Source organism: Acanthaster planci, linkage group LG04, assembly GCF_054643075.1.
Source record: "Acanthaster planci isolate LZ-2023a linkage group LG04, COTS_SCS, whole genome shotgun sequence".
Taxonomy (NCBI): Eukaryota; Metazoa; Echinodermata; class Asteroidea; order Valvatida; family Acanthasteridae; genus Acanthaster; species Acanthaster planci.
The window spans coordinates 9111899-9139484 of record NC_141780.1 but is presented as its reverse complement, the minus strand read 5'-3'; the positions used below and the strand labels follow the sequence as shown (position 1 = coordinate 9139484).

Below are 27586 nucleotides of genomic sequence, written 5' to 3'. Positions count from 1 at the left end.
CTAATGTTTCACCGATTAAACTAGATTGTATATAACACATTTCCCTTCAGTGAATGTTATTTGCTTAATGTTCAACCCATCATGAAAGAATGCTATTTCTTAAAAAAAAAGGAGAGAAAAATTCGTTCAATTAACCCTGGAATGGAGTACCAAATCTTGGATGAATTATTGCCCCCATTTACGACATGGATTATTGTTATTGACATGAACCCGAATCACGGGCTGAGAATGTCGCCCTGAATCTCGGACTGAATCGGGGCCGATATGGGTGCAGACCACTAATTCAAATGACAATTTCTGGCCAGCCATTAGCATTAAAAGTGTCCCCCCCCCGCAGTATCTTTTGAAAAAGGATTTTGTTTGGCCCCCAAAATGGTGAGATTGTGTAAATCCTTGCCAGGATCAACTCCCTGGGTCTTTGAGCTTTCATATGAGAGCAGAATGGCTAAAAACTACGGTTGAAAATGGTCCTAAATGCTCGAGAAAGTTAAGGGGTTGCCACTTGAAAAATGGCTGCAATCAGACTTCGGAAACTATTTTTGGGGGTGAGTTTGTTTTGTGGGCCTGGGAATAATTAAAAATGTAATTGGCTAACCCACAAAAATTGAAAAGAAATTGAAAGATTAGTGACGAGACAAGAATTTCATTTGTGTTTCAGAAATCTCAGGGATGTTGGCGTGCGTGTTGCTGATTTACAGTGTTTTCAATTGGGCTTGAATTAATGGGACTGTACCCCGATATCGCACGCCCATATCTCGGGCTTCCTTCAAAATGTATACGTGTCGTTGCAACTTCGTCCCCGTAGTCTCGTGTAGTACTCAGTAGGCCCTTGGAAGTCAAGTGATTTACGCTGGGGACGATGTTAATTGTACATGTCCTCTGGCAACATGGCTTCATTGAGTGTAATATCAGTGCTGGCCATTATTCTTCTTACATCTCCGGTTTTTATTGTTGGTAGGTCTCTCCAATTGAACGATTTTGGTTCTTTCGAACCACAGATTTCTAATGATGAGACAAGAAGCGTTAGACTTACACAGATGTCACTGAAGCAGCAGGAACAATGTCGCCTTCGTCTGCAAACAGACGGGTCTGCCGTAGCTACCCTGTGTCCTTTCTCCATGCCTAGACCTTGTCACTATTTAATATACATCATGTAGCCCATTTGTCTCATCATTGGTTGCGAAAAGTAAAAGCATTTCCAGTGATAGACCCGTAAACAGGGCCCAACGAATACTCCTTCGTCGTATACTGGGCCCTGTCTTGATTAACAGGGATTTAAAAAACTGGTTGAAATTGTGTAGAAAATGGATAAATGATCGCTGTTTGCTCACGATCGGTGTTGGACTTCCAACACGGGCACTGATCAGTGTAGGCTTAATCCCATGAACCCTTCAGAAAACGAGCCTTTTTTACCATAGGCTCTACATGACGTTTAACTGGGCACGAACAGGGATTTTATTCTGGTTGTGTGACTGTAAGCCTTATCGCAAATACTGTATGGGTGATTTTGCACAGTGGTAGAAAGGCATTGTGGAAAGGGAAAAGGGACACTGTTCGCTCCTTTTTCCTTCCCACAATGTCTTTTTACCATTGTGTAAAATCACCCACGCAGTGTTTGCTATAACTTAGTATGAGGCTTATAGAAATGCTTCTCCATTTCCCCCAAGAGTTCTATGTAATATACATGTAGCTTACATACCTTCATACTGAGTACCAAGAAAAAGAAGGGCCAAAACCATGTCATTTTCCCAAAAAAGGTGAAAATACTTGCCGATCAGTGTCCGAGAGTCATGCGGTTCACATGTGTACTAGCGAAGATGAGCCGCAACCAAATGGTCAACTACGGCTGCGATCGATACACAAGACATGGAAATTTGCTGCAGATGCCTCCGTACGTCTGTGCGTAATTCTTAGCTGCGCTGGTTGAAATGGCAGTTGGCTGCAGCCAACTGCCATTTCAAACACTGACCAACCAAAGGGCTCCTCATTAATTATGCCCGAATGGCAGGAACAACAAGCAACAGCCGTTGGGTGCCAGTGCACATGAGTGCGGTGTCGCAACGTGAACACTTTCTGTTGAGGCAGCACATGGTTGCGGACAGACATTTGGTGTACAAACACCATCCAGAATTGAAGTTTTCCTTAGCCTTTTATACACAAACACTGCAAGTTTGTGCACATAGTAATATGTAAATTCATGTATACATGTAGCTTTAAGGATGGGATGAAGCAGTAACAGTAACGTAATTCTAGGGGTTACCTGACATGTCTTTTTACAGCTGACTTCTAGGTTTAAAAAGAACTGAGTAAATAATGTGACCCAAAAGTATAGATGTGCACTGGTCATTGCTGGTTTGCACTATTTATTTATGCATTTCTTTGTTGGTTGAACTTTTTGAAGAAATCAGTTTTACATATATACATTTATCCATGGGAGCGGGGCCTTTAGTAATTCCAGAAGCACCCACAGTTTTAAGGGTCAAGCCATTCAAAATTAATTTGTAAAGTGGGACCAGGGATTTACATGTATATTTTATAAGTTAGACTTCTTCATGTCCAAAGTGAATTGAGGGCTGTGGCGTACAAGAAATGGTACTGTATGGTGCCGAGGGTCTATTTATTTGTTATCAACCCATCATGGTTTCCAACTGCACAATGAGGTATGGCATTACATGTACACGTATATAGTAAAGAAGTTGGGAACCTTGACAGCTATGGCACACTATGGATATAATACATGTAGTTTTTAAATTTGACCACACAAAATGTTTTGTTGAGGTACCTAAGCGGCAGAAATAAATGTATTCCTACACTTACACGTACATTCCAGCAAGAGATACATGTACATGTATATCATGCAAAGTCAGGAATGAACGTTAATGTTCATTTCTGAGGCAAACAATGATACATGTAATTGTAACATGCTTGGTGTTTCGATCGTCAAAAGTAACGTTTAGGACCGGCTCGGGAGAAGGAATGCTTATAATGCCTTCATCTGTGGCTCAAGCATGAGTCGTGTCCATTCTTCTGAGCATATCTTTATTCCATTATTAATAATGAACTGCTGCATGGTGCATGTGATGCAGATATGCTGCAGGCATATGATACTTAAAAATACCATACTTGTAGTCGCACTTCCTGGGAACCTTCGTGTCCCTTCTGCAGAAATTGTTTAGCCTTGTTGCCTTACCGTCTGGCCTTGGGACCCTCTGTAATTTTGCATCATTTAAAGCGACATTAACCTTGCCCTAAAAATTTTCCAATTCAAGGCCCGAAGCACACCTGTTGACAGTTGTCCAGGTGATTCAGAAATAAATTTGAATTCTTGCATTTTGTGGCTGATGTAGACTTTGTTTGAATTTGTTATGAAATAGGCAAAATTCCAAGGGGGACTTTTTTGATGGCTTTCCCTTTTTGAGTGAGTTTGGAATACATGTACATGTACATTTTGGTTGTTTGGAATCTGAAAAATCATCATGATCAGCTTTAATTTTTTCTCGTAACAAAAGAGTTGGAGTATGATTCAAGTAGCACGTCCCCCTTGTCAAGCAGTAGGGGTGGGGGGGATATGTTCCTCCCCCCGGATTTACACCTATTGTGAAGGGTTGCTTCTGGCTTTAAAATAAATCATAATCAAAAAGAAAGTTATCCTGATAACAACCAATACTACAAAGGGTAAACATTTACAAACTGCAAGTGAGGGGTAAAACTATTTAAGAAAACACAGTTTAAGAACCTCAAGTTTATACAATTTAGTTAAACGAAAAGGCTATAAAGGCCCTGCGCTGCTGTCATGCCATAAGACTTACATGTAAGGGTCCATCATCATTACCACAACATGTAGCAAACTGATTAAAGATGAAATGTTGACTTCTTTGTAACTAAAATGTTTGATGAAACATCTCCTGAAATATCTCTCTAGGTGATACCTGTATAGGGGCATCCACAGACCACAAGGTCTACACAACAACCGATGGTGCTAGCTCTACAGAGACTGTATTTCTCATTGAGTTCACACTTGTCTGCAAAAACAATGCCAAGGTATTCCAAGCTTAGTACATACATGCACATTACATGTTCGGATTCTCATCTTCCTGATCATTTTCTACATTTTACGAAATGCTTTCTTGCAGTACATGTATCTGCTGCTTATCTGACTTTTAAACAGGTCAGTTGACCCTGACAAAGTTGATGGTCATGTGGTAAGATCCCTGCATTGATAAAGCAGGAGGTCATGCGTTGGATTTACACTCGTCAGCTTGACCTAAGTCCTCAGTCAACGCTCGTCAGTACACGGTGTTGATAAATAACTACACAAAACAACCAATATAAAATTTCAGATTTTTTTATTGCACTGCATTTTTGTAATATTGTAAAATCACATGTAGTAAGGTCTGTCAGTATATATTTAAATTATTCAATACCACTCAAAAATTGATATCAACAATTTCAAATTTTTAATCTTATTAAAATATTAGAAATCCAGATTTTGGGAATGATATCAAAAATATCAAACATGGGCCAATTCATTGACAAAATGAATCTCCAATCTGAGTAAATGTTACATTGATTTTTCCTTGACATTGGGTTGTATGAATAAAAACTAGCAAATGCTATGAAGTTCAAGCAAATAGCAAAAGCATTTACTGCGAAGTAAAAGCATTAAGAATAAGTAATTGCTTGAATTTGTATGAATAAAATTTTCTTGTACTGTGCAGCATCTGCTTTTCAAAGAGTAGCAAATGCTTTATGCTTGTGGCTGACTTCACAGCTGAACAGTTTTGCACAATAGGGCTTCCGTTGTCTGCATGTACAGACACACACAGTGCAGCACAGTGCTGTATCTTGGGACCTCAGCATGGCAGATGTGCATGATGGCAGTAATTTTGATCGCAAAAACCTTCATGAAGAAAATTGCTCTACCATTCTCAAATCAGTACAACTGCCTGCATCTGGTTTCTTGAGATTCCCTCCTTAAGGCGTACAGCTTCTCCTTTCGAGTGACATTCATGAACGCTGCCGTGTTGAATATTAGTAAATGCACTTTGTTTTCAAGCTTGCCCTGACCCAGTCTTGAAAAATGTCAAGTAAATACTCCAATTCTGTGGAACTGACTCATTTTTATTCATACAAAATGAAGCAACTGCTTATTGTAAAGCACAAGCTTAAAGAGTAAAAAGTAAATAGTTTTACTTTGTAGCAATTGCACTAAAAAAAAAGCGTTTGCTTCATAATTATTCGTACAAACAAGAGTAAATGCTTCAAAAATGGTAGTAAAAGCAAATGCTACTTTTTATTCATATGACCCAATATGAGTGCAATATAGCAGCAGCGTACATGTATGTCTGTGACTAGAAATTAAGACCTTGTAAATCACTGGCATCTGATCTGTGTTCTTAGCTCCTTGGCTGCAGTTTACTGTACTTTGAGAAAATTAGATATATCAAAAATACTTGACATTGGACTTCTGATTTTATCAATTATGGAAATATCTGATATTGATGGATCCTAATATGTAGGAACAATGTTTTGAATTGTTGAGTACCTATGGTTCTACAGAAACAATCTAAATAGGTCTGTATCTATTTAACTTCTCACTTCTTTGATCTTCCATGTTAGCAGAACTTATTCTTGAATGCAGAGGTTGTTGGCAAGCAGCTCCCTGTTTCTCGTTTTGGAGACAATCAGTACCAGGTATGGTATTAAAAGAGTCATTGACATTGCAATGTGACAAGCTTCATGTGACAAATTATTTCGATATGATGTTGTCACATGTTCAAGGTGGCACTGTTACCACCATTTTCTCCACAGATAACTCACAGCAAAACAAAACAAAAAGTATGTGATGTGTCTATGAAAAATCAGAGGAGAACAAACACAGATGGCTAAAATGAAAAATTTGTTAACTATGATGCAAATTTGGCATACATATACACCTTGCTGTTTTGATGTGCGATGTGTAAAACTGTTGTCATGTCGACTACAGATGTTTATCTGCACAGTCGTACATAAATGTGAAATGCACTGGATCATGGCTACTCAGTGGAGTCGTATGTTGGGGAATACATTCATATATATTACACACATAGACTGCAACATAAGTAACAGCTCAATGAGACGTGCACCATGTAGATCTTTTGTGAGGTTCTAAAAAAAAAATGGATTCAGTTAGTATTTCAGACAGTTTGCTGTTTGTTGTAAGGAAAGTGCCTGTAAGTAATACTTGAGTTATTCAGAGGGACCTCTTTTATACCGTAGCTATTGAGGTGTCCAAATGTTGCACTTTGTGTAAACAACTTCTTGGAATAACTGATACACATGTAGATCATATCTGATAGAGGTACATGTATATGTAAGAAAAGCTGTTTGCTTTGTATTTACAGGGCTATAAGAATGAGGTTGAGCCTCAGTAATTGGACTGACCAATTTATTTATTATGTAGAATTGGATCTTGCTTTGCACCATGTGCATCTTGCCTCGTTTCTGATCCAGTATCAAGGGCTTATATGTACATGTATATTGCATAAGCTCATGAAATAGGACAAAAATGCTCACTTATTTTTGTCTTAATGATTATATTTTAAGTTTATCCATTGTTTGAATTCTGCAATAACAATACGTTGAAGCTTAGAATGGCCACCAGCAAAATGTTTGAAGTGCTGTGAGTTATTATCTCACTAAAGCGCTTTACTATCTCACTGCAGCAAGATACATGTAGTAACTGTTGCTAGATTTCACCGCAGGAAGATACTACTTACATGTACAAAAATTGGTTGTGATGTTCAACATGTACGTGTATGCTTCCAAACCTAAAAAAATGCACAACAGTTCTGAAACAGTTAAAAATGTATTGCAGGTAAGCTGGACCGAAGATCACAAAAATGCACCACCTGGCAACTATGATGTTAGATTCTATGACGAGGAAGGATTCAGTGCTCTAAGAAAGGTAGGATTACATGTATCTTTATAAATTCTGTTTTGAATGAAACATACTGAGATCCACCCATTGTATTTGCCAGTCATTGATATCACATTCAAAATGGAGATCAGTATCAAATATATTGATTATCCTCATGCACAAGATAAAGGCTTAAGACATATTAAGGATGTCAAAAGGAATAATGAGCAGTTAAAAGTAATGGGACTTTTCTGTGCCTGGATACGTATTCCAGCATGACTATTTGATTTATAGAAGTACCTGTCATAATTTTTGATAATGCCCTTCTAAAGTCAATGACATTAGGCAGCTTGGTCAAGCACTTTACCCCTTCACGCCGCGACGCGTTAAGACTCCCTGTAAAAATTGAGATTCTCAGCCCACTTTTCAGCTATTATTCTCGGCCCAAGCTCGAGCGCACACGGTGAAAGAATGCAGACCCTGGCTCTTGTGTATATGGTAATTGGTCTTTGTGTGTAAGCCCAGAAATGAAAAGACCGAATTTGCATCATAATCACCAGCTTCACAATTTTATGGACTCAAACTCTCATATGTGACAGTCATTGTTACCCAGGCATGCACAAGACAATGGAGTCCATGTTGCATAGAATTAAAATTTTACTGTACACTCTACAAGTTAGCTATGTTATGTATCACATCACCTAGGACATGCAGCACATGATAAGATATATTTGTACCATGTGTGTGAGGCATATGCAGAAGATGAAACTTGAGGGGTGTTTCAATAGGGTGAATTGATAACAAATCATTGGACAAATATGACTTTTCAAAGTACCTTAAATTTTTACAGCAAAAAGATATTTATGAATGGGAATGAAAGCATGATTGTCTGCTTTTATAATACAGTGGAAACTGCTATAAAAAACACAAGTTCTATACCGAATATCCCTCTTGGCTCCTGATTTTCCTCTGCACTTTTACCAAACATTACAAATTTGCTTTTCATTAACCACTTCCTGCCTGGGACTCGGGGATCGGCGCCGTATGGTTTATATGGGTGGCTGGGGTCTCCGAACTCGGACAAAGGAAACAGGGCCTTGTAACAAAAGACCATACTCCGAACGAAAGACCAGGCTGCTGGGTATTACAGACATTTTTACTCTCAAAAGTGGTGATAAACCAGCCTTGTTTTGAAACTGTATACCAGGGTTTAGGGCATTTAGAGCGAGCGGATTACCACCAGGGACAAAAGCGCTCCACCACCGCAGCGATGAGCCACACAGCACCGCTGCACGCTAATCTGGCCCCTATTGAAAAGAGGTCAGCAGTGCACTTAGCCAGAGTAGTGCCTAAAGATTACTTCGTGCGGCTATAAACCACCGTTAAATGAAATAATGGATTTTTGAAGGATTTTGAAAACAGAAAAAATGATAGTCATGCCGGCCCAGCATCATCAACATTGAAAAATGCCCCGGCATGAAGTAGTTCAAGAAAGAAATGAAGTGATCAGACGTTGGGGGAAACAATCTTGAGAAATATCTTTCTTCTAAGTTTTATTGTTTTCAAGAATGCTTGCCTCACATTTCCTTGCCAACTTTGGACATGCAAGTGCCTCCATTGCAATTGCTTTAGAATGGTTTCTGGCAGCCAATTTATTGAAGTGTTATGTTATCAGTAGGAACCAGTGTAAATGTTGTGCATGTTTCCTGTGATTTTTAAGCGGTGACTTGATTTCATTTTTTGATTCTACTCCCAGTATAGACTACCCAAAGGGTGGAACATGAAATAAGACGAACATAAATTTAACATGATACAAGAATTGAATTTTATTATCTTACACTTCATTGGTTTCTAAAACATTTTGTGGTGCAGGCTGCCACATGTATGAAACAGACGTGTGCATCTGTACTAGAAATGGCTATACCGAATGGCTGCTATTACCAAACATTTTGTGTGGGTCCACTTTGTCATGTTTGTTATACTGTAGCAGGGTTTCAATGCACATGTAGTACATTTCAAACTGACTTGGAGCCTAGTGACAATTAACAACCAAGTGAAAGTGAGGTCTGTTATTGTTACCAGGCCCCTACAATGTGAGGTTCAAATTCTACATTTTAGTAGACCATCCTACCACAATTTTTACTCGTTGATGAGGTAAAAAGGATACTTTCAGTGTTAGCCACTTCCTGCTGGGATTCCGGATCCAGACACGTATGCTTTATATGTGTGGCTGGGTCTCTGGACTCGGACAAAGGGAGCAGTGCCTTGTAACAAAAAAGACTGTACTCAGAACAAAAGACCAGGCTGCTGGGAATTACCAACATTTTTTCACTCTCAAAAGTGGAGATAGTCCAGCCTTGTTTTGAAACAGTATACCCGGTTTGGGGCATTTAGAGCGAGCGGATTAACATTGCGGACAAAAGCGTTCCACCACCGCAGTGATGAACCACACAGCATCGCAGCACGCTAATCTGGGCCCTATTGAAAAGAGGTCAGCAGCGCACTCAGCCATGTTCGTGAACAAAAGAAAGTTATATAACACCGCACAATCTGGGCTCTTTTTACAAGGCTGCAGGCCTGGCTGAAATACTCGGGCGTCAATAGATTTTGTCCGTCAGGCTTAGAGTGGACACCAGACAGTCCTTTATGTTTTTTGACCAGTAAAAGAAGATATTTTTAAAGAATTTTGAAAACAAAAAAAAATATAAATATCCCACCCCAGCATCATCAATATTGATAACTGCCCCGGCAGGAGGTGGTTAAAAGAGCTGAGGAGTTACTTGAACCCCACTGGCCCAAGGCACATGCTTATACAATGTAGACTGGAAATCACCCCTATATGTACTAGTATGTACTCTTATTACAGAGAAGCTGCCTCTCTTGATCATGCTTCCAGAGAATATCAATTATTTGGGGGTGGTTTAGAGGCATTGTGAAGAAATGAAGGCACCAAAATACAACAAAAAATTGAACAAATGCAAAATATGAATGCAAATATGAAAATATGAAATCCAGTCTTATATATGTTCTTGTTACACTTCAGGACCTCACTCTCCCAGTTAGGGTGAAAGTAGTATGTTGTTAATGGTTTTCCTGGAAATGTATTTTTCTTCCTCTGTAGGCCATGAGAGCTGGGGATGATTCTGCCAAAGTCAAACCAGCCTTTACAATAAATGTGGCTCACAAGGTCTGTAAGCTTGGTTTCTGGACCTTTTTTCATCTCTACTTAAATTGTACTTTTTGCTTTGTTTTTTTTCCCAGGGGGCTGTGTGGTATCACGGCATTGACATGGGCGTCGCCAGGATTTTTTCGGGGGGGGGGCAAAACCAGTTTTGACCTGCAGTGGAAAAAATAAAACAAATCTGGCAACAGATGAGAATTGATAATTTATGATAAACTAATTAAATGGTGGAGGGGAAATATTTTTAAAGCAACTTTTATCCCATTTCCTCTCTTATCTCTATACCATACCTTTTTTCCAACTTTTTTTTAATGTTCCCTCATTTTTTGGTCACAACCTTACGACCTGCTTGTCAAGTAGTATTTCACTGAATAATGCACTACAGATTTCAAACATTAACATTCATCAACTTAAAGCTACATAAAGAAATAATCACTACATTACCATGCACTGTTGTAACTTTCTGTCTTTTGTTCAAACTAGGGGGTGTCTCATGGACCAGTAGTAGGCACTGAAGTGATAGCATCGGGTCTGGCACTCCTTCTTTGGTACTCAGCATATCAAGCTAAGAGCAGGATTCAAGTTTAACTAGGCATCTATTATCTCCTTTTTTTTCATTATTCATTTGTTTAGCTAGTAAAAATGAACGGAATTGGAAAGTATTTAAGACCCTCAACCATTTTGCCCAGGCATTTGTGTGGATAGAGCTCACTAATATCACCCCAATTTCACAAAGAGGTACCATTTTCAACTGTGTTACATAAATGTGTTTCATACGTTGCATGCAGAAGAAGTTGTACTATTTCATCAATTAAATTCTCCCAGAACATGTTTCTACAGATTGAAGATTGTTTAAGTTTGTAATTTTTCAATTAAACAAGACCCAACTTGACTGAATGTGTGTTTCCCTTGTTCTTGACTCAAACGTCACTTGTTTTCACATAGGTACACACAATACAATCAATAAAATCCCTTTTTGTAGACTTACAATTTCATTCTACACTAGCTCAGCTGTGGTCTACACCACACCCCACATGACATGTTGTGGACACCTAATTTCATATTAAGAGATTTTTGTACTGTTTGATGAGGCACATAGCATAGATGCGGTTAGAGAGGTATGTCACAGAACACGACATAACATTGATGAACAAAATTGTTAGATAAAAATTATCATTCTGCTGTTTTTCCTGTTCCCGACACATGCTTAAACTTATTTAATCAACTGTTTTTCAGGTACCTAAATAACTTTTATAGGCTTTAATTCTTAATTTATTGACCACAATTGCAAATAAAGTAATTAACCACTTGCTGCCGGGGAACCCCGTTTCAAGCACCATGTGTTTATACACAGAGCCGGGGTGCCCAAAATGGGATAAAAGAGCTGGTCGGTGTAACAAAAGACAGTACTCGAAACAAAAGACCTGCTGCTGGGAATTACTATCATTTTTTGGTTTGCATTTTCGAAGGTAATCTGTCACTATTTTTAAACACTAAACCACTGTTTTGGGCATAGCACCCTCGGATTAGCACCGCAGACAAAAGTGCTCCAGGGCCCCATTGATGAACGACATACAGTGGCACCGCTGCATGCTAATCCAGCTGCGTTTGAAATGATGCCACACGCATTCTCTGGGGACAGAGGAAATTACGCAACAAGTCACAATTCTGGGCTCTCTTTACAGGGTGGCAGGCCTGGCTGAAATGCTCAGGAGTCAACGAAGGTGCCTGTCAGCTTAGTGTAGCCACCAAACAGTCATTCGTGTGGGTGTAAACATCCATGAAATGAAATGATGAATTTGTGAAGAATTTTGAAAACTGAAAATGTTGAAAATCTCCTGTATGTACGCACTGCATTGTTAACCACTTCGTGCCGGGGCATTTTTCAATGTTGTTGATGCTGGGTCGGCATGACTATCATTTTTTCCGTTTTCAAAATCCTTCAAAAATTCATCATTTCATCTAACGGTCGTTTATAGCCACACGAAGTAATCTTCAGGCACTACTCAAGTTGATAGGTGACCTTCATTGATGCCCGAGTATTTCAGCCAGGCCTGCAGCCTTGTAAACAGAGCCCAGATTGTGCGGTGTTGTATAACTGTCTTTTGTTCACGAACCTGGCTCAGTGCACTGCGGTGGTGGAGCGCTTTTGTCCCCGGTGGTAATCCGCTCGCTCTCAATGCCCCAAACCCTGATATAGGGTTTCAAAACAAGGCTGGATTATCACCACTTTTGAGAGTGAAAAATGCCGGTAATGCCCGGCAGCCTGGTCTTTTGTTCGGAGTACGGTCTTTTGTTACAAGGCCCTGTTTCCTTTGTCCGAGTTCGGAAACCCCGGCCACGCATATAAACCATACGTCTCTGATCCTGGAGTCCCCGCCAGGAAGTGGTTAAAAGCACCCAGCAGCAAGTGGTTAAACCTAACCCACTAGAGTCAGTAGAGTGTATGTAAAATCATACTGAAATCACAGAATTCCGGTCAGTTGGGGTTAACGTATCTGTTAATGGAGGGGCCCAAAGAGTGAATTTTGACATGCTGAGCTTGAGTTAGTCAAAACCCGACAAAAAGAGAACCGCTAATACACGATCTTAAATTCATTCAAGGAAAATTTAAGGCCCAAGTCTTTCTATTTTGTCTTCCATCACTGACAATGCATTATGACAACGTTCGTATTAGCAAAAGGAACATACTACTTTGTCAAGTATGTAAAGGCCGATGTTGAGTCTGGATCCTCTCGTATACTGCTAAATATTATAGATGCTTTGATTGGCTGCCATCAATGAGGAATTTTTTGTTATTCAGATTATGCACAAGTAGACTTATGTATGTGCATATTTCTTTCTGAATTTTATACCAAATATGACTGCAATATCAAATGGATCAGTTCCATTATTGTACATCACATTGCCAAGTTTGCTTCTGATTCCAACTTACGATGCGTGAAAAAAGTACTTGTATTGCTAATACTGTAATATTTTCCCTTGAAAAAAATGGAGAAACTACTCAGCATCTATGACGTATGGGCAATTTCATTTTTAAAACTGCGTTAATTTTAAGGTAACTGTGGAGCTGGGTGAAACACAATTTTGGAGTATTCAAAGCTTGCTGATGACTCCCAAACCACACCAAACCAAGCATGTTGTCTTTTGTTTACATAATGGCCAATGGAGCGCACTACAATCCAAGGGCAAACTCAATCAACAGTAACTGCACAGCCTTATCAGCTTGACATCAGTACCTTTTGCGTTTTTCTTTTATTAAGGGCAAGATGGAAATAGTTACGTAACTGGATTAACATCTGTGTCATAAAAAATTCCTCAAGAAAACTGAACCCTACAATTACTGAAAATAGAATCCTTTACCAAAAAGAATAAATTTGCCAAAGTGATATTAAATTAATTACACTGAGTTACATGAAATGAGCCTGAAAAAATATTTGTTGAGCATCTCAACTGCTGATTTTGATGTTCACTGTCTGTCACATTTTCAAAATCATTGTACAGTTCGGTCTTTTTCCCATTTACTACATGTATTCATTTGGCTGCATAACTCATTTTTTAAAGTGCAACATCTTGGGCATATTAATCAGTACGTGTACTTGTATACAAATAATAATAACACTTATAACAAATGCAGTGTTCTATTCAGCAAGCATAAACATAAAATATTTTATACATATGAATTCTGCATGTAGAATTTGCATGAAGTTAGAATCAATACTTCTCAGACATTGCTATGTCCTGCAAATAAATTCCTTTTTTTGACTGCACACATTTACATTTGATTTGTTCATTTCTGGAGCACCAGCATCACATACACATATTCAGAAATCTGTTTTTGAGAGGGAATGGTATTGGCTTTATTTTGTGAAGAGCCTAGTGGAAAAGTCTCATTGCGTAGAGTCATCAAACAATGTGACATACAGGATTCAACTTCTATGACACTTCAATCAATCTTGCTCCAAGGATAGAATGTTATCTTTTTTGCCATGCGTGGGAGGAATGTTTCATGAAACATGATCATCAACTCGTCAATTAGTTGACGAGGCAATTCATCAACATAGAAACATTGGCACTTCCTGTATTCCTTCATCACTCAAGGTACGCTAATGGTATGCTTAAAGCACTACTACTCCATGGACCTCGGACTTGGAGAGCTTTATCCTGCAGATGAATCCTGGTTGAGTTCACTGTATATATAGGAAGCTCTTCCCTTATTCCAGTGGCTGAAGAAATGTTTAAAAGGTAAACATTGCTTTTGTTTCAACCGGCCGGGAAGGGGTTTAACAATATGCAGGGATTATGTGGTCTTTAACTACAAGTGCATTATTACATAAAAACACTTTGACCATTTACATCATGTGTACACAAGTTTCAGCAATGTGCAGAAATAAGATGAAAGCCCATACGATAAAATGCACTGAAAAGGCACTTTGCATGTATAAAAAGGGTTTGCAAATTGTTTATTTAAAAAGTAGTTTTGATAAAAAATTAGTTGTCAGATATCATAATTAACTAGCAAACTGCTGAATTTTAAAGCACAAGCACTTGTCAAAGTCAAGTCTATAATGCCATTATATGGAGGTTATTTTTAAATTTTTATGCACGTCTATCATGTACAGATATATCTTTCCAATAATTTCATTTTGATTTTCATTCCTCTTAATAAGCCCTATATATTGAGCCCTATATCAAAATTCTTATGTTTACAATGATCAAATATTGCATATTGATACCTCTTAACATACAAACAACTGTACAAAATTAACCCCAAATCACAAATAAAATCATATATATCATTAAAGTGTGCTTAACGGTTGTGTACTTGAAAGAATGAAATTTTCTAACTAAAATTTGTATTTTTCTGCATCTGGCAAATGCCATTATTTAAATACAAAAACAAAGCACAGTCTTTCTGATCCATTTTAACTAATATTCCAGGATTGTAACTGTCAGTACATGTATATGTTTTCTCATGTTATTTAAAATACCAATGATAGCTTACATGTAGTTGACTACAATAATATTCCAAACTATATTCACTTAAAACCCTTAAGCCTAAAGAACAAAATCTGTCCTCCACAGACACGCCTGCACATGCTTTGTTTGGTACAAGACTACATGACAGTTGAATGATTGCAACTGCATTATGAGGAAATAAATCATTTAGGGGATTGTGACATTAAATCTTATACAGTCTGGTCCAAAAACTAACAAAAAAGCTCCTCTCCTTAATGCAGTGCTAGCCATGTCACTCGTGCAGTATGCTCACTACCAAGGACTCCCACTAATCTTTTCCACTGTTCCCTTTACTTGGACCTGCACATTTTTAGGTATTTGTCCAATTAAGTTTGCACATGGATCTACAAAAGACTTGAGTTCTGGTTCTCAGGGTTTAGTAGTGGAGGATAACCCATCCAATTTTCACAGACAGTGCTTGAAATATCATTTGGTTTCACATTATGATTATTGCTAAGATCAAGTGTTCTTTTATAAGTCAATATCTGGTGACTCCAAGAACTGAAAGCATGTTTTTTGCTAGAAGCAATGCACATTTCCGTATCCATGTGTTTATAAGCATAAAGTAAAATTACCAAGCTGTTCAATCAGTTGTTTACTCAGTTGCCATAATAACAAGGCATCCTGGGGGATGGGTGTACATATCCCCCACTTTTTGACAAGGGGAATGGGCTAAGGAATCATTCCTTCCCCCCCCCAACTTTTTTGTGGTGAGAAAAACAATTAGGGTTAAACAACTGATTTTTGCTGATTAATGTCTAGTTCTGTTTAACTGTACAAATACGCAAAATCCATTTATTATGAATGTTCTTTTCACCGTGCTGGTTCTCCTCTAACTGGTGAAATATGTAAATGCAGTTACAATATAATCCAAATGAAAAATTTCTTTATGAGGGCATTGTGGTACATGTAATATACTTTAAATGATTATTCCAATCAGCACACAACCTTTACATATGAACTAAATTTACATTAAATCATTTCTATCCAATTTAATCTAGATATGTACATTTTTCATTGGCACCTCAATAGTTATTACTGGGAACTGTCCTACAACTTCCTTGCAGGGCCCTGTCTTGGTCAGATGTTATCCGGTGAATATTTGTTTACTATTAGGGTCAACATGTTATCCTGTCAATGTTCATGTATAAGGGAAGGATGCAAATCCAGCACATTCACATCCACAGTTAACTCCTGTCCCCTTTGATTTGCTTGTAAGTTCAATTTACACAGGATAATCACAAACAATAGCCCTCCCCATCCCCTGCTCTCTGAATTTTCACGTGACAACAGTCATGTGTAATCACAAGTCTGTGCAGAGCTATGTACATACAGGAGCTGTGCCAGTCTGGTTAGGATTTGAGATCAAAGATATCTACAAAGCACATCGAAGAGGAAAGCCTCAGTGAAGATAAACAAAATCAATCATTAGACTGGCAGCCTGAGATGACAGCTGTATCTGAGAACAGGTAATGTCCCCAAACCTCTGCCACTGTCCCATTCTGTTGTATGCTGTGATGATCCCACCTTTGTCAAAGACTGAATGGTCTAGTTCTCAATCATGTGTGCAAAATGTTATCAATCGGTGTGCCTTATGTGCATGTATTACCATTTCCCGATCCTGTTACATAAATCATAAGAAAGACAAAGAAAGGAATTCCAAAAAAGTGCTACATTCAAAATAAAATGACAATTCCATAGGTAAAAGCTACTAAGTATCTCTCTACGTACCATACTCTAGCACAATATACCTGCTATCTGAGTAAACACTCCACGCGTATGAAAAAAGGGGAAACACCCCAACACACATGGCTATGCTCTCTTATAACAGATGTCCGTACTCCAGCAAAATATACCTCTTCACAGTAAACACTTTGCACTCATGAAAAAAAGGGAAACACCCCAACACTCATAACCATGCTTTCTAATAGACTATACAGTGGTTTTTTTTGTTTTACTAGATAACACATGCAAACACTTTAAGTGACAATGAACTTTAAAAAGTCAACCACTACTGATTAAATAACGTGTGACAAGTTAACGAAGCCAGCACAATCAACTCATACAAGCATATTCAACAAACTTAGTCCAAATCCATCTTTTGTTTTAGTCAGTAGTCTAAATATCCAGTTCATTTGGCAATAACAGATTTACAATACATGTACTTCCACTAAAATAGGATAAATGTGATTACACAGCTTTCAGACTTCTGTTACTTACTCCATTTCAAACAACTTAAATTTTAAGTCATGTTGTTATAATTTCTCTTTTTTGGAAATGTACTCTTTGTACATGACTATACATTTCTCTTATAGAATGGAAAAATAAAGAATTACCTTATACTTTCATTAAATATTGAGAAAAATATTCATTACAAAAGGAAATAAAGTCATAGTAGGATTACTGCAACCAGTAACGTGATTTACTTGCATGAATGTGCAGGCTGTAGATATCAGAAGCCAGCATCGAACATTTACGCATGGCTCAGTTTTAATATAATATTAACCGGAATGAGAAGACTGTATATGCTGGATGGCTTTGGGATGGAGATTTGAACAACTGACTTTCAAACATCCAATTGGATTATAACCTCAAATCCATTCCCCCCCCAAAAAAATCCCCATTTAGATTGACTTGTTTCTATTCAAAACTCAAAAATTCTTTAATGTGGAAATGTCATTCAGTTATGGATCACTCTCTCACTGGTGAGAGATGCTTGTTGACAGAGTTAATCAAATGTGATTTAGATTCCTATGCTAAGCATCTTGTTTACGTTTAATATACCATCATACCATGTCTGTTCTATTTTATTGTGCCAAATTGACAACAGAAATCATGAACTGATATGAGGCACTTTCCAGACCTCTTCCTGATATGGAGATGTTTCACAGCTGGACTGATGCTGTGCTATTTTGTGTGTCTGACTGGATCCATTCATTGGGAAGTGGGGGTGGAGACTTTGGACTTGGCACACGTTTTGGAAAACCTAAAGTAAAACAAAAGCAGATAAAAATTACTTCAAAATATCACTGTAAAATAAAAACCAATATAATTCTCATCTGGAAAATAAGTAAAAGTCCTTGAATTCTTTTCATGGAAATACCACAGATTTTGCTCTTGCCAATTGCAAGGGTGATCAGGGAAGAAGAGGAAAACAGGTGAGTGGTGCTCTCACTGGCAGTCTGTATAACAGAAGTAGGCTTGCTTTTATTCTGAAATCTAACACTACCATTTTTCCTGATACATTATTTATTTTGTGTTTATGTATTTTTAAACAAATTATAAAACAAATTAGACACTAAACAAATGTACAAGCTACGTCTGCCCTAATACTCACTAATATCACGGCCTTGGAACATATTTGGTTCTTCCTTGTAAGTTGGTTCAAACTCTCTCAGTGTTTTTTCTGCAAGAAAAAAAAAATGAACATCACAAACTAATGGCTGAAGAGAGCTGATGGAAATGATGGATACAGATTTTTAAATCAAAAAATGAAAGATCACTTAACCAAATGTAACTGTCCCTACTGGACACCCCCCAGTCCTAAATGCTTCAATTTTGAATTTTTTTTCATACAATTTGGTGATGCTCTTGCAAATACAGGGGTGTGAGTGGCCACTTAAAATTAAAGCTGGAAACAGCTAGCAAAAGTTTAAATTAAAAAAGTTCCCACATTTTTGTACTGGCTAGGTGTACACAAAAAAGCTGAAATTCACAATCAACATCTACGCAAAAAAAGCTGAAATCAGCAAAAAAGCTGAATTCTCACGCCCCTGAAATAACAAGATGAGCACATTGTGCATTGTTAACTGTAGTTATCAATGAAGAAGCATGTAACAACATGTAATTATGAGCCTAGCCATCCATTTTTCAATGTTGATGATGCTGGGCCAGTATAATTATCATTTTTTCCATTTTCAAAATTCTTCAAAAATTCATCATTTCATTTAATGGATGTTTATAGCCGCACGAAGTAATCTTTAGGCACTCCTCTAAGTTGACAGGTGACCTTCATTGATTGATTGTGCAGTGTTATGTAACTTTCTTTTGTTCACGAATCTGGCTCAGTGTATTGTTGACGTCTTTTCAATAGGGGCCTGATTAGCATGCAGCAGTGCTGTGTGGCTCATCACTGCGGTGGTGGAGCGCTTTTGTCCCCGGTGGTAATCCGCTCACTATAAATGCCCCAAACCCTGGTATACAGTTTCAAAACAAAGCTGGATTATCACCACTTTTGAGAGTGAAAAATATTGATAATGTCCAGCAGCCTGGTCTTTTGTTCGGAGTACGGTCTTTTGTTACAGGTCCCTGTTACCTTTGACCAAGTTCGGAGACCCCCGCCACACATATAAAGCATACGTCTCCGATTCCGGAGCCCCCGGCAGGAAGTGGTTTAGCACTTGCTGCCTTGGTTTCCAGTACCGGACACATATTCTTTATACACGTGGCCAGGTCTCCGAAATCGGACAAAGGGAACTGGGCCTTGTAACAAAAAGCGGTACTCGTAACAAAAGACCAGGCTGCTGGGCATTACCAACATTTTTTCACTCTCAATAGTGGAGATAATCCAGCCCTGTTTTGAAACAGTATACCACAGTTTTGGGGGCATTTAGCCCGAGCAGATTACCACCAGGGACAAAAGTGCTCCACCACCACAGTGATGAGCCACACAGTACCCCTGCACGCTAATCTGGCACATATTGAAAAGAGGTCAGCAGGGCACTGAGCCAGGTTCGTGAACAAAAGAAAATTATGTAACACTATACAATCTGGGCTCTTTTTACAAGGCAGCAGGCCTGGCTGAAATACTCCAACATCAATAGATGTTGTCTGTCAGATTAGAGTAGACACCACACAGTCCTTTGTGTGGGTGTAAGTGTTCAGTAAATGAAGATAGGAGTTTTTAAAGAATTTTGAAAAAAAAAAAAAAAAAAATCCTGCCCCAGCATCATCAACATCGATAACTGCTCCGGGGGCGAAGTGGTTAGTTTTTTCCTGATTGTCTCCAGATTTACTTTCTGTTTAAGATTCACATTGACAGAAATGAGAGACTATGGGAAATTTGGTCTTTTACATCTCAATTAAATGATGGGATTCACCTGTTCATGAAAATTTAAAGCACACTATAATGATCTGGCTTCTGCCTTCCTAGTCAATTCTATGAGTTTCAGTGAACTAACTTAAAATGATAAACCAAGCCACAATATCATGGGCAAAATAGACTCCTAAAGAGTGTTGACAAGGAATGTGGGATCCTAGCCGCCTTCCTAATAGGAAGTTGGTGAGGAAAATCCTCCTGTTTGTATTTAAGTATTCCACTGCAGAAAATACACCACAAAATAAATGCTTTCTTCACTTAAGATATTTCACAGGGTCAAAGCATCAGACCCTGTTTCCAATATATGCAGCCGAATTCCCCAAATAAGTCTCCCATCTAAATCTGGTCACTGTGTAAACACTCATCAACAGGAATGCTTTAGGTTTGTGACATTGTTCTATATCAATAATAAATCCTTCAAACTACTGAAATACACCTAAATGATGTAAAAAGCAGATTTAAGATCTGGTACACATGTACTTGACTGACTAGGCTTTCTTGTAACCTATAGGACTATAATAATCAAATACCCCAAGATGGAAGTTTCTTTAAAAGACATTTTGCAATGTCATGTTAGCCTTGTCAAAGTAACAATGAAGAAAAAGATTGATAGATATGAAAGTCAATATAAACAATGCCCCACAGCAGCTTGTGTGGGATGAAATTACTAGAATATACTCTCTCCATAGCATCCACCTTTGTGCATATTTTCCTATCGGCAGTCAGTTTGATTGTTTGATTAACTGCAGTGCACTCTCCATCGAACACAATGCATATTGGCGCCAACCAAAATCTTTCTTGCCTTGCCATGGTGGGGAGGTGATGGAGGTGCTATTTGGTTAAGTATTTTCTAGAAGACTCACCCACACAGTTGGGGGGGGGAGTGGGGTGGAAACATTACAGCAGAGCTTGTTGGAGGGGACCATGGAGTGAGATTCGATGCTCGGGACAAAGATATCTAGGGGTCAAAGGTGAGAATCTGGTTCTGTGTCAAGAATCTCATCACAGGGACAAGGTGCTCCTCACTGGGTTCCTGGAGAATATATCCTGAAGTGGATAATGCCTGTTATTCACTCCCTCAATGTTACCAATGCTAGGTAGAAGGATTCATGCTGATGCGCATGAATGAAGCTTGGTTGACAGCTTCAAATGGTGCTTCAGCAACTGGAGGACCGTCCTCTGTCTCATGTTGGAATGAGGTGACATACAGGTGCTTGCTCAATAAACATTCCATGAATCAAGTAATTCCGTGCTTACTTATCCAAGATGACAGAGCCCTTTGGAGAACCCCTAGGGACAGTTATGATGGCTGCAAGGTAGTTTCTGATTGCTGCCGAGTTGAGGAGGTGCAATAGAAAGTTAGTTACTGCAATCTCAAATGTTCTGTTTGGATCCAGTGACTTCTCCATGCACCATGAAGTAAAATGCTGTACTGTACTGCCATATATTTTCCAGGTTAACCCCCATTATCCCAGTGCAGCCATGGTGGCACTGTTTTTAGAAAGGCCTGCCACCTGCAAGGTTTGTTGCACAAAGGCCAGCATGGCAAGTAGAGATCTTCCTATTTCAAGATGTACTTTGCATCGGAGAGATGCTAGATTTAATAACAGGTTTTGCCCTTACACTGACATATATTCATAAACACTGTATACTCAGTACTTGTCCAGGCACTAGTATAAGCTTGCTGGGGCCGGCTGGCTAGTCTTTGTCAAATGTAGCAGGGGTACTGCGAACTATATCAAGATGTACAATGTACTTTGCATCAGGGAGATGTTAATTGTAATTAAAGGTTTTGGTCTTACACCAAGATTTTGCCCTCCATAGCTGGGTGCTTTCCCCGGCTGACGGAGTTGGAAATTTGAACAGCAGAGTTTTTATGAACTTGATAATGTATTCTTGGCTGACTGTTGCAAGCACACATCTGTCCAACGTGGTCTCTTGCCAGAACCATATGGAAGATCTCAGGGGGCCCCAAATAGGTTTGGGAACAGGAGTTGGCCCTAAAGTGAATCACTATCTGAAAGTGTCTCTGTCACGGGAGTGCTCAACAGCACCCCTTTCAGGATTTAGTTATAATTGCCCAGTTGATCCATGTATAATCTCATTGTTTCAGAACACTTTCACAAATCCCATTTTTGATGACTCTTAATTGCCCTTTACCTTAGTTATTCAATCACCAGCTTAATCACAAATATCCCATGTGTGGATGATATAAAAACATGGGGTAAAGTGCAGGAACAGGGTTATTCAGAGGAGTCAGTAACCAATAAAAAGCCCATCATCAGTTTGGCCGGCTCCTTTTCAGTCACCTTTGCCAACCCCAAAGCATTTTTTTGGGGGGTCCCATTTCCTTGACCTTTGTTGTTTGGCTGGGGGTTGGGGTGTGGATAAAAGGATGGCTGTTGTGGTGTCAACTTATTTATCTCTCTTAAAGCCATATCTCCCTGTGGGAACTTCCTTAAGTACAAATATTTGGGCGTCTCCCGCCCCTAGTCAGGTGCAAATGCTTGAATATGTCGTTGAAGAACAATCCGAGGTGCCTTGTGTTTCAATAGATGAGCCATGATGCACGGGACCCACTGGCACGCATCGATGCACTTCCAATCCCATGGAAACCGGGGTCTTCCAATTTGCATCCTTCAGCTCTCTATGGTTTTCCGTCCATTCCTACTTTCTGTTTATTTCTGGTTTAAGTTCTTTAATATATGCTGACTCCATTACCTGCCTGAGCATCGCGTCGCCAGGGCACCTGTTCAATACTTTTACCTTAATTTCCTGAGATTGCCCCTCATGTTTCTTTTGCATGTGTTGATCTCGGAACTGGCTAGTGTGTAATAAGAAGGAGGAGTTTCAAGAGATTCTGGATCATGAAATTGCTGTGGTTAAGGGGAGACTGACAGACCACTATGAGAAACACCCAGTGTGGATAAGGAGGAAGGATGCAGAGAAAAGGGAGAGACTTGTGGAGAAACAAAGCAGAAACATAAATGGCATGGTGTTCAAGGGAAGTGAATTAAGTGAGGAGTTCCACATAGGGCACCGTGTATATGGAGATGCTGTCTTAACAGAAGACAGGAGAAAAGGGAGTTACAGCCCAAGTTTGCCATATATAAAAGGAAAAATGTTGTACAGCACATGGCCGAGTTGAAGAAGGCATTTACTTATTTGGTGGAAGCATGTGGAATGAGGGCGAAAAATTAAGTACCTTAAGAGAGAGCAAGGAGAATGAAGGTAGGACAGAAAATGAAGAGGTTGTGCAGGATGCCCTAGGAGAGCTCTATGACCCTGGGAACAAAACTTTCAACATGGAGAGGGTGAAACCCACTAGTGTACTCTTTAATAAATGGGTGTAGAGTGGAACGCCACTATACCGAACACTGCTATTCCGAACATTCAGCTGAACCGAACATTGTCCTTGACTCCAAATAATTTGTGCCCAGAACCTACCGAACACTCATCAGTTGCCATTTGTAATTCTTGAATGTCAACATGATAAAACAATTGGTGTTTTTTATGTTGGAAAGTGACAAATGGCCATTATTTCCCCAAGGATTAGAAGGGAAAGCAACTAGTTGTCAACGGTATTGAATAGACACTGGTTTTGCGACTCCACATGATCGGGTGCGGAAGAAAACCGCACGTATGCACACGGTGGCATTGCACTAACAATAGTCTAAAGAGGGTGCCGCTGATACACAAATCAACCGAGATTCGCCACAGCATGCATGAGAGATCGATCCTGAGCGGTAGTTTCACGACTTTTAGGATAAACAGAGATCGATCCAGAGTGGTAGTTTCAGGACTTTTAGGATAAAGTTGATATCAATTTTTTGACTCAAGTTTTAAATAAAAAACAAAAATAATTAACAGATACATTTCTAAAACCTTAAACTTGAATGCAACGGCAAAACATCACGAAAACAGCGAACCAAGGTATCACAAGAGGGTGCATTTTGGTTAGACAAGAGAGGGCGCTATTCAACATGGCAACGAAACGTCCGGCAGTTAAATTCGCTGTACCGAATGACCACTGTAACGAACATTTAGCGTGGACCCCGTCTTGTTTGTCATAGCGGCGTTCCACTGTATATGCCGCCGGTAAGTAATGATGAGATGGAAGCAAGGATACAGTTTGCTAGAGAATGTGTTCACAAGGAAATTGTGAGCTTTAAGAAGACAGAGTGGGGTAAAAACATCGGTACAGACATTAAAAATGGGATACAAAGCCTGAAGAGGAGTGTGCGGAATGGCAAGTTGGTGGTTTACCCCACAGACTAGCAGGGAAAGTCTTCTGTGGGAAAAGACCGAAAACTACAAGAAAGGAATGGCTGAACATTTTAGCCGGTATGGAGGAGGCTGGAATGGATTACTACAAGATGATAGAGAGGAGACTCCAATGCATCATGGGTATGTGGACACACATGATGAATGGATCTAAGAGGATGAAAGGGAATTTCATAGGATACAACCGTGATGGTCTCCGGAAGGACCACAAAGCAGACAAAGCAGTATGTGGAGGCCCACCACTGAGACCAGTGTGCGGGGCAGCCATATCATGCAACAACAGAATATCATTTTGCCTGTCCTTGAGACCTCTCGTGAAGGTGGCAAGCACGGCATGCACCAGCATGGAGGATCTCTTGGTGTCTACACACCAGTGCAACCAAGACAGCAAGAACATGGGAGAGGTCATTGTTGGAGGTACATGTAGGTATGGATGTGCAAGCTCTTTACCCTTCCATTAACGTAGAGTTTGCCAAGGAAAAGTGTTGCGATATGTTGATGGAGAGTGACTTGGAGTTCGAAAACATAAAACAACATGAACTTGGTATTTTCCTGAGTATGATCAAAAGTGAAACTGCAGAGGCAATTGATGATGACCTTGTAGGATATTGCCCAAAGTGAAAGAACAAGAGAGGAAGACCACCGACAATGACAGGGTCTATGTCGCGAGATAACAATGAACAAAGGTGGAGACCTTGGATTAAGTCAAAGGATGTTGCAGACAAGGCAACTATCAGAAAAATGCTCATTCGGGCCATTAAGTACAGCATGGTGTGTACACCGAGGAACCATGTCCGTACGTTTGACAACAGGCTGTACAAGCAGCAAGAAGGAGTAGCAATTGGGGTTTGCTTGGCTGGAGACGTGGCACAGATCTTCATGATCTGGTGGGATCAAGTGATTTTGAGAAAGGTACAAGAAAGTGGCTTTGACTGTGTTTCGTACAAGCGCTACATTGACATGTTGAGAGTGTTCAGGAAAAAGCGAACCAAGTAGTACGGGAAAGAAGTCATGAAGGAAGTAACCGATCTGGTGTACCAGAGAACTATGTGGATGAAAGGATGCAGGTCCTGGATCTGATGGTCAGACTGGGAGAAGTAAAGAAAGACGGAGCTAGTAATTGGATAATACTCCACATTCACTATATGAAAGCGATGGCCACCAAGCACGTAATTCACAAGAACAGTGCTGTGAACCAAAAGAGAAGGATGGATATTCTGGTCAATGATCTAACCAGGGTCATGAGGAATATCTCAGTGGACTATGGGCAGGAAGAAAGAACCAGGCATATATGGCATTACATGGACAGAATCAAGTTCAGTAGCTACACGGAGGAGCAGTTAGAAGTCTACCGGCGGGCAGAGAAAATAATTAACAGGAGAAACGACACGGACAGGGTTCCTTTCTACCGATCGAAAACATGGCGAGCAAAGAAGAGAGAGCTGGACAAAAAGAAGAAAGAACACCAATGGTTTGCTAAGAAGGGCGGGTTCGAGGCTATCATGTTTGTTGAAGTGACACCCGGAGGTGCTCTGGCCAAAAGGACCTGGAAAACAGTGGGGCAAGCGGACCTTAAGATAAAGATTGACGAAAAAGCAGGCAGTAAACGACATCCTGACTAGGTCAAGTCCATTCCGAGGAGACAAGTGCCTGGGTGACAAATGCACGGTGTTAAATATTTCTTGTATTTTATTTACCCACATATACATGTACCGCTTAGTTCACGTACATAAAGGAAAGTCAAACCCCCAGTAAGCATTACTCTTTTCGAGTGTCTGCAGGTTTATGTAAAGCCTAAAGACTTTCTCAGACCCTTTTAATGCCTTCCTTTATGCAATTTAACACAACTTAACCAAAATATGTGCGCATGAAACAAGTACAAACAGCCGTAGATTTAAAAAAATTAGCAATTCAGTTACAGAATAAGTTTTGCATTGTGTGATTGTGCACCTTTCTTTTTGAATGCTTTCTTTTCTGTAAGACAGTGTCTTATTTTGTACCTGGGTTTTTTTTTTTTGAGGTTAAGTTTTACGTTTGTAAAGTACAATGTTGCCGAATTTAATATCTACACTGTAGGCAATAGGCAAACATAGCAAAAAGGGCAGGCACAGCAGGCCTACATGTATGTACATGTGTGGGCCTTTGCTCTTTTTCTTTCAACCACTTCCTGCCGCGGACTCTGGAATCGAAGACGTATGCTTTACATGCGTGGCTGTTGTCTCCGAACTTGGAAAAAGGAAACAGGGCCCTGTAACAAAAGACCGTACTCCGAACAAAAGACCAGGCTGCTGGGCATTACCGGCATTTTTCACTCTCAAAAGTGGTGGTAATCCAGCCTTGTTTTGAAACTGTATACCAGGGTTTGGGGCATTGAGAGCGAGCGGATTACCACTGGGGACAAAAGCGCTCCACAACAGCAGCGATGAGCCACACAGCACCGCTGCACGCTAATCTGGCACCCATTGAAAAGAGGTCAGCTGTGCACTGAGCCAGGTTCGTGAACAAAAGAAAGTTACATAACACCACACAATCTGGGCTCTTTTTACAAAGCTGCAGGCCTGGTTAAAATACTCGGTGTAACAGCTTGTATCAATTCGTCGTTTTAACTAATTTTTCCCCCTAATTTTAAGGGACGTCTTTTCCAATCCTCCATACAACAAGGGGTTGGAGCCTTCTGTGTTTGTTTCTTTAACTGTTTTGTTTGGTGAATATAATATTCATTGCAGTGTGAATGCAAGGGGTCTGGCATGCAATGGGTATTCTTTAGTTAGGTGTAGTCCTTTTATGTTTGGTTACTTGAGTGTGTATATGTGTGGGAAATATAAAAGTGCATGTGGGGTGTGATTGGAGTCTCTCTGTCACTAAAGCTCTTGACTTCTCACATCTGTCCCGCTCTGCTGCTCTGCTGCGTTGCTACTGACTGCACAAGTTTGGGTGTTTTACCCCACTGCTTTTTGCAACACGACCTTGGCAATATTAGATGCCATGTAGTGCAGCATTGCAAGCGTTACTCAGCTTGGGCATTCAGGCTCAATAGAAGGTTTGCTGGTTAGGAGCGGAGGAACTTGCTGCAAAACCGTGAGTTAAATCATAATTGTCACCGATT

At 39.6% G+C, this 27586-nt stretch overlaps 2 protein-coding genes across 6 annotated transcripts in view; one reads left to right on the top strand and one right to left on the bottom strand.

Moving 5' to 3' along the window:
- The first annotated feature begins 797 nt into the window (after positions 1-797).
- On the top strand, positions 798-10976 carry ssr4 (signal sequence receptor subunit 4). 2 transcript variants are annotated; one of them, XM_022226921.2, is made up of 6 exons: positions 798-954; positions 3923-4041; positions 5623-5694; positions 6857-6946; positions 10020-10085; positions 10563-10976. In XM_022226921.2, the coding sequence occupies exons 1-6, from the start codon at positions 873-875 to the stop codon at positions 10665-10667; spliced, it is 534 nt and encodes a 177-aa protein (XP_022082613.1). In that variant the 5' UTR covers positions 798-872; the 3' UTR covers positions 10668-10976. The 2 variants fall into 2 exon arrangements, with proteins under 2 accessions (XP_022082613.1, XP_022082612.1); XM_022226920.2 differs by having other exon boundaries at positions 5620-5694.
- A 2339-nt stretch (positions 10977-13315) lies between these two features.
- LOC110974871 (uncharacterized) overlaps positions 13316-27586 on the bottom strand; it is a 102048-nt gene continuing 87777 nt past the window's right edge. For all 4 annotated transcript variants that reach the window (XM_022226785.2, XM_022226784.2, XM_087135818.1 and 1 more), the window contains 2 exons: positions 18436-18504; positions 13316-18084 (listed from right to left, as the gene is read on the bottom strand). In XM_022226785.2, the coding sequence (XP_022082477.1) occupies positions 17984-18084; positions 18436-18504 (170 nt within the window). In that variant the 3' untranslated portion in view covers positions 13316-17983. The remainder of the gene's footprint in view (positions 18085-18435; positions 18505-27586) is intronic.